The 16,952-nt window shown below is 37.3% G+C and overlaps 1 protein-coding gene across 5 annotated transcripts in view; it reads right to left on the reverse strand.

Annotated features, from left to right (window-relative positions):
• Positions 1 to 16,952, reverse strand: part of MIGA1 (mitoguardin 1) — a 35,774-nt gene that overhangs the window by 3,364 nt on the left and 15,458 nt on the right. For 4 of the 5 annotated variants that reach the window (XM_033516534.1, XM_015636273.2, XM_033516535.1 and 1 more), the window contains 8 exons: positions 10,256 to 10,356; positions 3,527 to 3,645; positions 3,276 to 3,348; positions 2,854 to 2,940; positions 2,632 to 2,730; positions 2,188 to 2,322; positions 952 to 1,005; positions 226 to 342 (listed from right to left, as the gene is read on the reverse strand). In XM_033516534.1, coding sequence (XP_033372425.1) covers positions 226 to 342; positions 952 to 1,005; positions 2,188 to 2,322; positions 2,632 to 2,730; positions 2,854 to 2,940; positions 3,276 to 3,348; positions 3,527 to 3,645; positions 10,256 to 10,356 — 785 coding nt within the window. The remainder of the gene's footprint in view (positions 1 to 225; positions 343 to 951; positions 1,006 to 2,187; positions 2,323 to 2,631; positions 2,731 to 2,853; positions 2,941 to 3,275; positions 3,349 to 3,526; positions 3,646 to 10,255; positions 10,357 to 16,952) is intronic. The other variant, XM_033516536.1, reaches the window with a different exon arrangement.

The following is a 16,952-nucleotide window of genomic DNA, read 5'->3' on the forward strand; positions in this document are numbered from 1 at the left end:
ATGTATTATTTTGGTGCTGAGACAGAAGTGTACTGAAACGGCCTTTGCAAAACAGTTCCAGGCTTAAAACATTCACACAAAAGCACTTATTTCCTGTGGTTTTTGACTGCCAGCCTTAATCTTCAGAAAATGCAAATGTACACTAATAAATAAAATCTTATTTTTATCAGAAAGATTTAAATTTTTTTTATTTATAAGAGTGGTAATTATAAAGAAGTTGCAAACCTTGAAGAAGCAGCATAGGTCATACAGGGAATTTCTAGGGCCCAAAAAGCCCCAGGCCAAAACAGGGCTGATATGTTCACATATAGCATAGAAATGTGCAAAAAATCCATCAGGCACCTAGTGATTTAAAAATTGTAGATGAAAATTACACAGTAAATTTATTATCCAGCTCCATTACTCAGCATTAAGTCTTCATAAAAGCCTAACACTTCCCTCCTTGGTCTAATAAAAATCCTCCAAAGGTAAGGGGCTGTGGCACAGAGAGGGTGCAGAAGGGGCTGAGGGGAGGCTGCAGAACTCCTGGTGCTGGTGAGGAACGTGGTGCTTTGGGCAGGTAATGGGGCAGGACTGGATGGGAGATGTCCTCCTGTGGGAGATGGGGCTGAGAATCCCAGCACAAGCAGGTGAGATACAAGAATCATGACCTTGGCTGTGCAGGTGTCTGAGATCTGCGTGTGGGACAGGAAGTCAGAGAAGGGACTGACACCACCACCCACTGGAGCAAAATCAGGTTTAGGAAAACCTTTCAGTTAAGGCTTTTTGCTAAAAACAAGTGTTAGGGCCCCAGAAGCTAAACTTCCTCAACTGGCAAACCTCTTGTCTAAATGAAGTCTAACAGGATGAAGGGTTGATCACTCATTTATCTTCCCAAAGCTACAAAAAGAACTTCAAATTCCTAGCAGATGATCAATACCTTTGTTCCATATAATTTGAAGGGGAACTTACCTTCATTTGCTGTCTTTTTTGCTTCAGTACTGACCAGCAACTTGAAGCCACAGCCTAATTGTAAAAAGAAAAAATAAAGCAATCTCCAAATCATTTTCCATCTCAAAAGAACTCATCTGCAGAATACTGCATTTCTATATTCTACATTTTGGGGACATGTATCTTCCTCAGTTTCAATCTTGCGACAACACAAAGTTTAAAATCATAAAACAGTAGCTGATATAAATAACAAATTTATATGTAGTTCATACTTGCTATTCCAGATCCATCTTTGCAACATTTTCGTTAGTTAAATTCAAATGTAATTTGGCATCCTTGACTGATTTTACAGCTACCATAGTTAGCAACACTCACTGGGTTTAAGTGAGGACCATTCTTATACATTAAAGTATGTGCTCAGACATCAGTAACTATTTTAGAAATTAAATGGCATGTGTACACACTGAAATGTACTTTTTCATTTTAGCAAAAACATTCTTGCAATAGCTTCAGATTCAGCTATGGAGCTTTGTCCAAATATGGACCTGTGGAATACAATATACCAATATCAGTTCTGGGCTTTTTCCCCTCCTAGCCTCTAACTATCCTCATCTGACTCCCCTCAGTACTGCAAAGAGAATTTAACACAGACAAAGCACAATATTACCATATAACTACAAAAATATATATATATATAATTTTTATGTTTTTCCTCTAGAGGGAATATTTCAATTGAAAAACAAAAATAAAAGGAAAACTTGCAGTTTACAGATAAAACTGTATGAAATGACAGTAGTTTCTGTACCAGCTGACCATGGCAGTAGCCTGTGTCTCCAACAGAGGGATGAGATCTATTTGGCAATTAAACAGGCATTTATGAAAAATCATGAATAGTAATCAACAGCTGAATACCTGTATTGTGTTAATTTACTTTTGTTTCCTTGCAACTTCATCCCTTATTGCTAAATCTCTGGTCTATGAACCAAAACCTGCACCTGACATCTAAGATGTGGCCAACAAACTCCCCTTCTAGAATTCTACTTCCTCAGAGAAAGGAAGGACAAGTTGAAGTATTTTCTCCAATGCATTCAATCAGTCTCTGGTTTTGGCCCAGACTTGTTACTTTTAAATTCCTACTATGAAAAACTGATAATACAATCTGTTAAAGTCTTTTGAGGAAGATCTCAGGTCCACACTCAGTATACATTGCACTGTACTACAGATCAATTAGTATGATAATTAACAAGGAATACTTACTGTTTCTTTAAAAGAAGAATTTAACCAGCGGTTATTTACTACATTCTGTATAGATATTGGTGGATTTTCTAAATCTTCAAATGAATCCATTAATATGAAGTCCAGAACAACATCATAAAAATTCAGATTTTTCACCTATATTAAATGAGAACATGATCTAAGTAACCTAATTTCTCTTTCAGCAGTGGAATTCAGCATGCCCCATATTGTAATGCTGTATTAACATGCAGATTTGCAATTGTTTTTAATGAATATTAAAAATACTGTGTCACTGAAAGAGAAGTAAAAAAAAATTCTGCTGCTAAACTGGTGAATGCCATTTCTCTAAATCATCAATATAAAAAATAAAGAGTTGCCTTTCCCACAATTCTGAACTGTAAAAAGGTATTTTTAGATCCTATGGCATTAGTAAGGGTAAAAGCATTTTTCAGAAGTGCAACTCACTCCTCTAGCAGCAAGTTCCATTTCAGTATTATCCCAGTGATCTGTTTGTTCCAAAAAATATATCATTTCATCAAAGACATCTTCAAATTTCTTTGGATTCTGTAAAGTAAAAGCAATGAATATCAAGAAAATGTAAAAAGAAATATGTTTGATTTTCCCCTAACAGTGAATTCAGGCAGAAGTTACATTAACATAAAAACATTGGTAAAAAAAGGCTTTTACCTTTCGTGCTTTCACAATTAAAGCAGACAAAATTTTTCTTCCACTTTCAGCAAGAAATATTCTGTTTGCTGTTTCTGAAAGAATTATCTAGAAAAGGGTTCAGAAAATATAGACAGGTTCATTCACAGCTTATACCAAGTGACCTTAACCATTTCAATCAATTTTCATGTAATCATCACTTCTAGTACAGTTACCAGGTTCCTAATAAGCCTTGGGTGCAAAGGTTCCAAAGCTAATCATAAAATCTGACTTCTCTGCATATACATCTCATTTCAGAAAGGTAAAAATGTAAAAGCAACAAGAAAAAATTTAAATACAGATTATGTTATAAAAATGCTTGCACAAAGAGTAGCAGTCAGTTTCAACACCATGAACTTTAGTTAAGGCTTAACAAGACAGACAAATCACTCCTTACTGTTTACCTGAAAAGCTTGTCGAATACAATGAAGCTTAGCCAGGAAGTCACTGTCTCCTAGACATTCAAACATTTCAGTCCTACGCAAAATAGAAAGGTTTTCAAAGACCATTAAAAAAAGCAGCACAAGAATACCCATCTAAGTCTAATTGCTAGAAAAAATATCTAGTATAAGTAACTTCTACAAAGTGATTTCTAGCTAGAATATCAAACTTTAATTCTTGCTTCTTCTGGAAATCAATAGACATAAATCAATACCTTAACACCCGTGAATAAATTTTGCCTTCTTCTGCTAAGTGCATGGCTTCTTCATACAAGGGGCAGTGGCAAAGGGAATCCAGACCATATGTGCTACGAATCTCTCGGTGCTCTGAAAGCTGAAAAAAAAAAATAATTCCAGAAGTTTATTAAAGAACTTGCTGAAATAATTTTTGTAATGATAAATCAAAGAAGTTTTCCGGATTATCTAGTGAATGTTGCATCCTTTTCTGGATCTGCTTAAAACAAAGGGCTTACAATCAACAGATGAGCAGAACAGATACACCAGCTCATAAGAGTGAACTTTGTAACTCTTAAAATCTGAAAGCTACAGTTTAAAGTTTCAAAACTTTCTAATTAAAAAAATAAAAGCAGCTTACTTTTGTGTTTAATTTGCCTAGTTAAGTTTTTGAATTGTCTACTTAAATAAATCTGATGGGTCTCAAAGCTGTTAAAAGAAAATAATTGCCAGGACACAAAGTGCAGAATGATTGCACCATACAATTCTTTAGGAAGCTGGAAATAGTAACATCCTCCCACCCCTGTTTTAGTTTCAGTGGTAATTAAGTCTGCCAGTTACCAAAGCACACTGTATAAACCATGAGCATTCAGTGTTTTATACTACAGGCCCCCTAAAAGGTTTTCATTATTAGCAGTTTTAATTCTATGGTTAACATAGAAATAAACATGAACTTGTAGACATTTTTAAAAAAAGAAAAAACTAAAACCAGATCCATAAATCAAAGCACGTAAGTAATACAGAGAACTCCTGTTTACAGAATAGCATATTTAATTCACAATGTATAGCTATAATTTCATGACAAAGATTACTTCATATTATTAATGATAAAAAAATTCTGATGTTTACACATCATTCAGTTTAGTTAACAACCAGAAAATTAATTCTAGCTTTTATTTATTTTTTTTTAATATCCTGCATGGGGTAAACCTGTGTTTCTAGGCTGCTAAAACTGAGCACAGAAACATCTTTAAAAATAAGGTAATCAATCTTACGGTAATCAAACTATGTAAAAGATTAATCTCTTAGAATGACTTTAAAAAAATCATATTGAAGTATTACTTTATGTTAAACCTCCATTAAAATTTTCAAGTAAATAAATGCTGAGCAGCTTCTCCTGTCACTGAGGTCATACAGCCTCAAGTCTGATGAACTTCAGGCAAATCACCTTCTTCAGATATTTATGAAACTGACTGAGTGTGACTGAATTAGAACTGGTGATTTCTATGCTGAGATGCAGGTAACCTTCATCTGCTGCCAGCACCTGAGGTGATAACATCTTTACAAATGAAGATGGCTGATCATGCCTTTGGGGTCACAGATTAGCACAAGGACTGATACCTGGGAATTGAGTGAGGCCCTTGATTATATTTAACTATATTTTATTTTTTAAAAAGAAAACAGCAATTGCTGTTTTCATGCTAACAGATGAAATAGAGTATCAGGAGAGAAAGGTCTAACTGTTCTTTCCATGAAAAGATGGTTTTGATTACAGATTGAAGTTCCAACAAATAATATTTGGAAAGGAGGAACAAATTCCTCTACCAGTGACTTCTCTTGGCATGCAAAAAGTGAAGGGGAGAAAAAGCAAACAAACTGAAAACCAGAAACTAAATGTTTAACTAGAAAAGGTGATTCCAGACAGGCTCTGAAGTTGCACCATTAATGCTCCTGGAGTCATCAAGGATTTTCTTTTGATGACTTCTAGTATTTAAAAATATATTGCCATATCAGTATTTTATATGTAGATGTAAGAAATATATAGATGTAACATAGATTATTATGCTTTAAATGTTCTTGCAACCAGTAGGGGCCATTCTTTGAGATTAAATAAGGTGAAAGTTTGCCTATATAAACATATAGGCACCTGCCTAAAGTGAAACTCCTTAAAGATGATTTGTAAAGACACACCCACATTTCTAATGTAGAAGAATTCAGCTACTAGGAAAATTGACAAGTCATATTCAATATTTAACAATGCAGAGCATACAACATTTTCTAGATAAGAACCTCCCAAGATGACATCAAAAAAAGCCTCACTGTAAAAGTCTCCTAGGACTTGCTACTACCTTTGAGGAAAAAGGTGGGAAGAAATGTTAGTTTTCACTTAGATGGCTCACTGTAAGTACCTTATATAAATTGGCATGTGTTCATTATACTTATTCAGGTACCTGCTTTTTACCTCACTAGGTACTCCTAAGCACCACATAACTCTCCTCAACAGGGACTGAGTTACCAGAAAGCTCCAGCCTGCAGCACCTTGGCACCACAGGTAAGCTGGACACTTGAAAGCTCCCTGAGTCCTTTCCTGCCACTCTGTAGTGGTCACTCTGTGCACAGCCACTGCCACTTTGAGACTCTTCACACAGCTCTAGGGATGGCAAGGAGCTATGGCACAGCTCCCAACAGCGCTGGCAGCAGCCAGGAACACAGGAGCTTGTGATGATGGACTCGACGTGCCAGCCTCTAAGTGTCTGCTACTTCCTCAGTGTCAGGGACGTACATGGAGAAGAAAATGAAAATTCAGACAAAGAAGAGATAAAAGATGATTGCCACTATAGCAGCAATCTCATCTCATCTAAAGTAAGGCTTGTATCCATTCAAGGCTCAAGAGAGACCAGCTGGTGACCACTGCAAGGACATTCATGATGACCGATGACCTGCAGTGGATACCTAAGATCATGTTAAAATAACACACATCTTCAAAACTCCAAAGCTTGTAGTTCTAACTTGTGTCTAATTAGGCCTGCCGTGCTGCAGACCAGTCTCTGAAGATTACAACATGTATTTGTTCAGATGCTAACCAGTTTTCTCAGGACAGTTCAGCTTTAGGGCTGTATCTGCAGTAAATAAATGCTGAAATCATTGCTCTAAAGCATCAAACGTTTGCCTCTTGCAATCATTTTTAAGTCTGGGATGCCCTGACTGCTTTGGTTTAAGGAATGGGCTCAGTGCTCTTATTTGCCACCCACAAGTTGTTTCTTAATAAATAGAAAAAATTCCCAGCTGTGCAGCAAGACCTTGTTGACTACCAAAATAACCACCTACATGAATGTAACAAAAATAAACAATGCTAGACCTTTTAGGAATTCTTGTGTGCTTCCCCTAATAGAGAGGTCACTTTACTGGCACATTCAGCATTCCTTACATTCTGAGAAATTATGTTTACCCTATATTAAAAAAGCTGCTGATGATCTCTTTAAAATAGAAGTGGTGTGTTCCACCTAAGGTCTGGAAGAAAACAGGAAGACTGATACTGATAAGAAACAGCAAAAGCTTTATTCACAAGTCTAAAAAATCTCCCAAGCTTTGGACTAAGTTAACATTTTAACAATGAAAGCAAAGTTTGTTTGATAATAAACCTAAAGATTCAGTACTAGTTAAAACTTAAAAATAAGACATGATAAATGCATGTGCACTGACAATGAAGAAACAGCAACAAAGCTCATTGTCAGGGATAGCAGGCAAGAGGTTCTGTTAGGAAGACAGAAAAGAAGCCAGGAAAGAGAGGGCAGAGGCCTTTTTCTGGCACACTCACTGCTGCATTGTTGCCAAAGGTGGCAGCTATTTTGATCACAGTAGATGGGAAAGCAAGACTATGACAAGCATACTAATCCTCATCAACACAACCTCATGGCAGCCAGGCTCAAATGGGGAAGAAAATACAACTATTTATCACAGTAGTAGCATTAATAACTTAATTAGGGCAAATAGTCCTGTTTACCATCCCTTCTGCAGTGCTTCTAGAGCCTAAGTGTGTTTAAGAATAGAAGCCTGTCTGGTCATGGGGATGGCAACTGTGTCTGAATTGTCTTTACAAGGATTCAGGCACCTGTGTATCATAGGTGTCCAGCCAGGTACAACTCTGTATGAGAAGTCATCAAACCAGTGATCCTCAGCACCCTCCTGATCACTAGCCAAGATGAAGTTTTGGCACACCCTCCTGCTATCCTGTAGAGCTCATCAAAAGGGCATGTGATGCAAACCCTGCCAAACTGTCCCAGTTTTGTACAGCTCTTTCCTATATTTTGTTCTAATATAACACAGCATGACATTCTTGTTGCCTCCTAAGCAGTATCCCTATCAATTTCCATTCAAGCATCTATCTGTGTCTTGCTCTATGAATGTTCTCTCTCCTGCAGGCAGGGAGCTAAATTTGACCTAAGTGTGTGTCAGCACTGAAACATGAACACGGTTTCCAGTCTCCAAAATCAGAGTCACACAAAATACTTAGTCCTGCTCCTTGGGACAGGATGCAGAGTAGAAGGAAGCCAAGGAACTGTCAACACACAGCTTGCAGTGTGATGAGGCCACAAAAAATGGTGCCACGCTCTAATTTCCTGGAAGGCAAAATTATTAATTCCAAATGGGCCTAATCACAAAGCAGTATAAATACACATATGAATTTCAGATTGAAAAACTTTGCTAAACATTTCTATCAGGACATGGAGCTCAGGATAGTTACTAATACTGTAACTGCAATCAGGGAGCTTACGATGAAAGAACTGTGTTATTTGGCCCTTAGGTGAGACAAATCCAAAGCTGGAAAAGTATCTTAGTCTAAATTAAAACATTGCTCTGTTTCCCTAGTTCAAGGAAAAAAATAAATTAAAAAGCAGATAAGCAAGAGGAAGCTACTTGACATCATCATGTCTAGAATAAAAGATGCTGGTATGTCAATTCTAATCCTGTTAAATGAAAGCAATTAGTGTTCTCTACTAATAGCTGAATACACTGGGAAGTCATTATTGCTCCTCCTCATTGCCATAATGTGAGCATTTCCCCGACACACACGCTCCTGAGGATGGACAAAATATTAAATTGAGGTGTTTTTGTACAAGAACACCAATTCACAACTTTCTTTTCCCTGCAGCACACAATGATGCCCTGTAGCTACAACTACAGAGGTAACTGAGCCTGTAGTTTAAGCCTATTAACCCAGAACATTGATGGTGTTCTAGCTCAAACACCAAACTGCAAGCTCTTCATGTTCTGTTAATCTTCAGAACTTCTGCCACTAGATTCTTCAGTAAAATCTGAGGAGAGAGAGTTTATTCTATTGGCAAAGGCTAGAACAGCTGGAAAGGAAGAGAAAATCTTTGTAACTTTGTCCTGGAAGAGCAAGTTGACAGAAGTGGTTTTGAGGTATCAAAACGTGAAGAATATTTTCAGAATACTTAAAGCCAATTACATGTCCAATTTTGATTTCAATATTTTTTAACGGATCCTGGGACAATATAGCTTCAGGAGAGGATGATGAGTCCACTGAGGTGATGCATCCTGGGGTTTTCTATTTGCTTGGTTGACTGGTTGGTGTTGCCTTTTTTTTGAGCCAAGCAGCACAAATGAGTGTAAGGGAGTGTTCCCATCCTCACATACTTGCAAAAGCATTATGAAAGTTCATGGGAAAACAAACATACAAACCAGACACAAAGTGCAGAAACTATAATGGTTTACAGCTCCTCACATGAGCTGGTAGAGTTGAAGCAAGCTTGAATTGTAGTCTTGTCCAAATTACAGCAAAGAGTAACCAGTCTCTATGGATACAATCCTCGTTAGGAATGGATGCTAGGCACCACAACTTAATGTGAGTTACTAAATCAAGGAAATCACAATTTAATGTGAATTACTAAATCAAGGTAATTGTCTTATGGAAAAACAAACCCTATAATAGACAGTCAAAACAATTGCAAAGAATGTGTGTGCAATTCTCTCTTTTTGCAACTGACCTCAGTAGCTTAGTTGTAGTGTGTATATGAGAGCAACATCTATCACAAAATGGATCTTTTGAGGCCAACTGCCTCTCCTGTTTTTTGGAGAAGAGTGCTATTCAAGATCACTTCAGCTCCCCAGAGACTATAGAAGGAGGTACTCCTTAAGCAAGGAAGTGTGTCAGTGCTCATGAGTCTCTTTCAAATACTTCAAGGGAGCTGTAGCAGACTTCAGCTAATAGGCTGTTACCCAGAGATTGTTATGTATCCTTTGTGCTCTCATCCCAGAGGATTAGAGCAAGTTAGATGAAGCACATTAGGTTGCCAAGGAAGCTTCCCATGTGGCCAGTCAGGAGGCTCCCTGGCAGTGCCACTCCACCCTCAGGGACTGTCCCATGGCTGCAGGGAGCTGTGGGGTCCCCGCTCGCCTCCCTGCACACCCACGGAGCCAGACAAGCTTCCCCCAGCCTGCCCCAGGCTCCCAGAACAGCCTCAGACCTCTGGTTCCTGCTAAGCCATTTAATCATGGTGCAACAACAGAGTAACAACTGGTGCCTTCATACTGTGCATGGAACATGCTAAAACAGGTAGCTGTCAATTTCTTATCATTTCCTCTCAAAAAAAAAACCCCTTCAGGTCAAAACAATACAAAGCCTTCTTCATACATCTTAATAGTATGGTAAAGTAATAGGAAAAAAGAACAGAAAAATAAAAATCATGGTGAAAGGAACTGCAGCCTCAATTGACTGCTTCTTCACTCATGAAAATGTGATCTATTTTTCAAAAGCAATTTTCATTTAGGAGGATTTGGGGATGCATTATGCCAGTACACAAAAGAAACCCCAAAACAACTGGTTCCAACAAAGCCTGAAAAGCTCTTTTTTCTCCGTAAGAGAAATATATTTTTGTTTACAATGATTAGCAAAAAATCAGGATTCTTCTGTTCACTGTTCAAATAGGTCAATAAATCTTTAAAAAAGCAATCTTTAAGAGTCTTACCTCAGCGGTGGAAACAAAGGAGTCTGTGGATGCAATGCTTAATGTATCTCGAAGGCAGAAATCATCCGCATTATCCTTTACAGTAATGTCTGTATTTTTATCTTTAAAATTAAAAAAAAAAAAAGAAGTTTATTAGACTATCAGAAAATTCCATTTAAGTCTAGAAAATGTGTTTCATGTGTACTATAACACAGTATTTCATTTGGAAGGCATAACATTATACTACTGTAAGAGTAAATTCTTTCATGGCTCACTAACATATATAAAGGTGACTGTATGTTTTGCCTTTAAAGTGGATTTTCAAATATCATCCACAATGAACTGGAAGAAAAAAAAAAGACTTTGGCAAAAAGCTTGGTCTTCTTCTTTTATAGACTTCTGACAATCACTCTGTCTTATGGTATCACTTTGATATATTGATCTAGACCCTCAGTGAAGTTTTTGACTTGGCTGTGTTATGTAACAAACTGTTCAATGTCCTAGCCACCACTTTTATTTTTCTAAATAGAAGTCCATTATAGTTGAAAAAACACCAGCACATTTTAGTTTCACTTGAATTTGTTTCACTTTCTACTTCTCATGACTTTTTTCACTTGCTGGTTCTTCTGGAGAGCAAGTGAAGCTTTTACTCTTCACTGCATCCTCTTTCCTCAAAAAGCTTCTCCATTCAAATAACACATCCAGAAGTTTTTCCTACAGTACAAGAATTCTCAAAGCCTTTAAAATAACTGATATTTTTTTCTTAAAATCATTGGCAATACAGTTTCTTTCAGTTCTCCTTTACTTTATTCTCAGATTTTAACTGTTGCACTTCTTGGATTTTTTTGTTTTCACCATATAGAAACACTTTCACAGAAGGATTAAATTCGTAAGTCTGTAAATCAGACTTTGGCTTGATGTTGCCCATCCATTGATACATTCCCAGTAGAACAGATGTACTTATTTTGGGTTACTTTACCTTCAGACATTACACATGTGTTCCTAAAAGTCTGTTTTACCTCCAAAAGTCAGCAGCAACCAGCTACCCAGTGTCATCCAGACCTGTTGCTAGGGCAATACCTCATTAAAAACACCATTACATAGTGGAGTGGCCAAATGCCAATTTACTGGGATGGTTTACTCATCACTTGAAATGCTACAAAGCCACATTACTTAACTATTACTTTGGTGGTTGTTATGGTTTTATTAGTTATGGACTTGGAATGACAGCTCAAAAACTGCACAGAACAAATATCTGTCTTTGGGAATATTCACTGAGGGAAAAAATTATTCAAAGTCTGGACAAAGATTTTACTAGAGAGAGGCAAATTATAATCACGACTTCACCACTATTCATATGAAGTCTGATTTTTTCAGCTCATTCTTACTAGTTCTTTCTTTTGACATCTTAAAACCAAGAGGAAAAGTACTGCAGCTTCCAAGTTGGTTGAGAAACAAGCACATACTGAAATCTGAAATGCTGGGACAGAAAACCAAACTGTGGCTTGTGAAGCACTAGCTTGAGGTCTGCCTAGAGTAGGTGGGTAACATGATGTTTCTTTTTTATTTTTAACACATGATTTGCATTAATTCTCTTCTAATATTACATTAGATGATTTTCCAATATAATTTTTTCACAAAAAAAGTTGCTGAAATTGCAATAATACTGTTTAACCCAGGCTAGTACAGTCATCTATAGCCTGGCTGCAGATCTTTTGGCTCTCCTTTTGCTTAAGTTGCTTTTACTGTAATATGTGAGTTTATAGCTCAGTAACAAAAACATATCCCCAGACTGATTCTAAATTATTTAACTCTGGTTTATGTGGCTGATTACATATAAATGGGAATAATGCTATTTAACTGAAATTTATTCCACACACATAAAAAAAGGTTTAAATGAAGGAACCACAGCCCAGAACAACACAGAATCAGGAGTTCTTCCATAGATCTCGCATTCAAAAATTCATACTTCCAAATTTTCTAACATGGCCTAAAACTATCACCAAGCCAGTATGTTTTTAACATGTTAATTAGTTGAATATGGAATATCTTGTGTTTTCACTCAAAGAAAATTCTTACTGCTACAGAAGAATACACAAAATTTGCATGTTATGAGGAAGAAAAAGATTGAAAATAAGGTTGGCAATGCTGAGTGAAATAATACCTTTGGCAAGTGATATGTGCACACAAAGCACAGCTTTCCTAAAGAAAACAAAACAGCCTTGTCAGCTATTTCTGACTTTCAGGCCACCACCACCCTAATACCCTAAAACATCCTTAGCCAAGCAGGTGCTTATCAATACCCACGCTGTGAAGAGAGCATGCTATTATGAAAATTCACCATGGAATTTCACTAGGATGAAAACGAAGTTACAGCTGGAGTACATACCATGCAAGTACCAGCAGAACATTCTTAGACACAAGAACACGGAAAAAAGAGACAGTGGCACAAAGAGACTCCTGGAATGAACAGCTGCAAGATGAACCCACCCACCAGTGCCTGCAACTGCTCACACACTCATCCCCAGTTCTTATGGATTCTAATAACCTCAGGAAGGGAATACTAGCAAGTATGTGAGCTTCAAATATACTATACTTATTTGAGGAGCCAAGGAGTTATTTTGGATTCACTTATATTTGTAAAGAGGATGAAGTAGAGTTTCAGATGTTGCCATCGTGGCTCTTGATTGTAGCTTGTTTAAATGTATGTGGTCCTTAAATTAGATTAAGGTATGGAAAAAAGAGAACAATATGGAGGACTGCTAAAGCTTGTGAAATTACTCCTAGTTTTATCAGGTTTTGAAAACAACTCTATTTAAAACTAAACAAGATTTAAAAATCCACACAAACCAGAACCAAGCTATTTTCATATCTATTTACAAAGTACTAATCTAGAATAATTATTTTTGTTCTGTTAGGTTTTCATGGTAAGGCAGAGCACAAAGCTAAACTCTCAGAGCAAAATCTGACCTTCATAACTGCACAGAAATTAACTTTTTAGGTATTCCGCTGGGAAGTATTCACCTTCACATAATGTTTTAAAACTCTGAAAACCATTTCCATGTTATCTTCCTGCCAACCCTGAATGAAACATGGCAGGAGTTCACAAGTGAGTTTGGCACTTAGCTGACACATTTAAAAAAGGAAAGCACTTACCCACTAGTAAAGAACACACTGGGAGTTACAGATTTTAGTTCCAAGTACCACCATTAAAGCCATGGCTCCCTATTCTGCCCAGCCCTCCCCCTTCAGTGGAAAATCAGTGCAGTTAATACCTCACAAGCAGGAAACCAGGATGAAAAAGGAGAAACTTTATAGACTCTGAAGAAGAAAAAACCTTGCAAAGGAATCCACTTATGAAAAGTCATGGTACCCTCAGAGCAGCAGGGGCACAGTGTTTTGCCAGCCCACGTTGTGCGCTCAGACCCCTTCGATGCGTGGCTTCCTGCCCAGTGAAAGGAATTACAATAATCCAGTTCAGACAGCAACAGCAGCATGAATCAACACAGTTCAGTTCCATGAGAGTGTGCCACAGTCTTCTAGCTAGTCACAAGTGGCACAGTGGTTTTCCACCCCTTGCTGAAACACCCAAAAGCAGCTTTATTTACCTTTATGAACAGTCATAATTGAGATGACTGATCATCACTTCTACCAAGTAGCTGCTAAAGTATTAAATGAAATCTTATTGGATGCACCCAGAAAGCAGTGAAGTTTACATCATTTTGTATTTATAAAAACAAAACAATCCCAGCCTTCAGGTGGCCCCTTTTGATTGGGTTGTACAGGCACAGGTTAAAAAGCAAGCCAAGAACGGAGCAGGGCAGCCACACAGACCACTGGAGATCTACTGTTGCATTACGTGTTTACATTCTCCAGTAAAACAAATACCTGGGGTAGCTGGAGGCACCTCATCTAAACCTGCATAAAACCAAAGCTTTTACTGACTTCAGCAAGAAAATGTATTTCAGGTCAGGGTATTTTAAAAATATCTACCCAAATCTTGTACTCTACCAGTACATCAGCATGTATCACGAGTTCAACATGTCTCATGGTTCTTTGTTGTGACTGCTCTGACGCAAGCTGAAGTGACAGGTTTCTTTAGAAAACAAAGCAACAGTCTTCCCACACCCACCAAACCCACAGAAGATAACCCCAGCCTGGCTCTCAGTGGGTGCTCACACCTCCAGCAGGGCCCTCTTCTAACTCAGAGCTTCTGCTCACCACTGTGAGACCAGGAACTGAGCAACCAAAGCTGTCTAGTAGGGAAGAAGAACTGGGGGAGCACAGGAGATCATCAGATAATCAGTGATTGCAATTTCATCTTCCCCTTAGTACTCACAGGCCTTTGTCAAGGTAAACGGTGGCTGAGCTTACTGCTGAACCTTCAAATTACATCCTCAACAGAAACCTCAGTAGTTTTCATGCAGGAGGCAATCTTCTGCTTATATGTGAACAGAAAGCCAAATCTTACTTCCTTGGAAAAAATTGACTCAACAGAGCTTTTATAATTGTTTCCAAGCAGAACTATAGTTTTCAGGGTTCACATAAAAGCCTTCTACTTAAAACACACTCAGACAGGTAAAAAAGGTCAAGTTTCCAAGACATTGGATTCTCATCTAATTAACATTATGCAAAACCCAAGATGTTCTTCAGTCACAGTGTTCTGTTATTACTTTGATGTTATTCTTAAGACAAAAGTAGTACAGCTGATTAAAAGCTGAATTAAAAGCATGTGTATAGATGACAGAAATATATTCTTCATAAGCAGAGAATGCTCATAAAAAATTTAACAGTACAGTCCATTCAGTTTACACACATAAGCAATAAAATCTACCTGAAGATTGGGATGTACTGATTTGCAATATTTGTCATCTAGAAAAATATGCAATTTGCCTAAAATATTCTCATAATCTTCAAGAGATTTTCCAAATACTTTGGAAAAAAATAATAACAATTTCTGTGATGTTGATAATAATTTGGCTATTTTCAGACATTCAAGATGCTGACTTTGTCCATAAAGTTACATTATCTGGAGAATACCACATTTAATGGTGTATAAAACAAAACAACATGGCAACTGCTCTGATATCCTATTGCTCTCATCTTTCAAAGGTAAATAAACAGCACAAAATAACACGAGTAATAATTTTAGTCTCTCCACGTAAAAATCAAGTGCACTTTAGACAGGAATGTAAGTTAATGTAAATTTATTTCCTGTAATCCATGCACTCTGATACATCAAATTAGAGGAGACTATTAGGATATACTGTATAAATTTGATATTCTGAAATCGTGATAAATTAAATTATTCTTTCAAGATTTAAATCTGCTAAAGAAGTCTTCCATAAATTTCATAACAGAGTTGGAATATTTTCTGATAGTTGCTATTTTTTTTAAGCAAAGAAATTACCAAAGGCTAAAAATATAATTTTATTACAGAGAATATGACCTGTGAAAGCTGTGTCTGAATCATCATAGCAGGATTTATTGTAAAACCAACATTTCAAAATAGAAAGACCTCAGCGTGAGAAACTCTATGATCTCAAGGAAGAGGTAGAGTAAACACATGCCATGCTATATTGCTGAAATCTGAATTTTAGGAAAGCAAGGCAGCATCTCATATATATTTTATACTCTGAACTAACACATCCTGTGTGCTGAGAAATCAGCTTAGTAAATACAAAAGAGATGTATGCATGTGTTCACCTCTGTTTTACTTCTCTGACTCTCTGCTTTACAGACATATGATCCTGAATCAGATTTGAGACGTGTATCTTTTGTAAACTACATATCACTAGGAGGTCTCTCCCTATCACACAGCCTTTCATTTCATTGAAAATGTAAACATTGATTCATAATTGCACATTATACAGGTCTACACTTATACAGCATTAAAGTTTTTCACAACTTCTTTAACTTGAACCTAAATTTTCCATGATTTTATAGTTTAAATCCCTATCCTTTATAGAAAAAGTTTTCTGAGTTTTCTTCTGTTTTCAAGTTCAGTAGTTTAGGTAACAGTTTCTGTGCTTGTATCTGACTTGAGGTAGAAGAATTAGACAACCAAGCAAAGTTTGCTCAGTTGTCTAATTCGGACAGAGTCTGAATTTGGATGGATGTGCAGCACAAAGTTGTCACTCCTCTTCACAGGGCTACTCCATTCTGTAGTTCAGAAAGCATCATAATCTCTGCTGTCCACAGCAAAGGCCAGTTCAAATTTCTGTGCTGCTTATTTCAAATTTGAATGACAACTTTGAAGCCCCAGGCTTTACAGCACACCCCTGTGGAGCCTGCCAGACACCTTAGTCACCAGATTTAAACGTCACTGCCTTTTCTCAGTTCTTCACACCTCAAAACCAAGTGCAACCTATTGCTATTTTTGCACAGCCACTTTCTAGTGACAATGGAATGGTCTGTTCAACCGCATTCAGCGTGACAGCACATTAACTCATGGGGATGGAGAGCAGATTCAAGATGCAATGTCATATTTAGAGAAGAAGGAAATACAAGGTTAATTTTCAGGCTTCCACATCTAGAAATTAGTACCTTCAGTACCTTTCCTACACCACTGGCCTCCATAAGCAGGTTAGGTAGAAAAGTCTTCTCACCAGACTGAGAGGGGGCTCTCAAAAGTAAGTGAATTTCTCCCTTTGGTCTCAGCTCTTCCACACCTGTGACTCAGTGGGCACTTAAAAGCAGGATGCTTATACCAGTGCAT

The sequence above is a fragment of the Parus major genome, chromosome 8 (genome assembly GCF_001522545.3).
Source record: "Parus major isolate Abel chromosome 8, Parus_major1.1, whole genome shotgun sequence".
NCBI lineage: Eukaryota > Metazoa > Chordata > Aves > Passeriformes > Paridae > Parus > Parus major.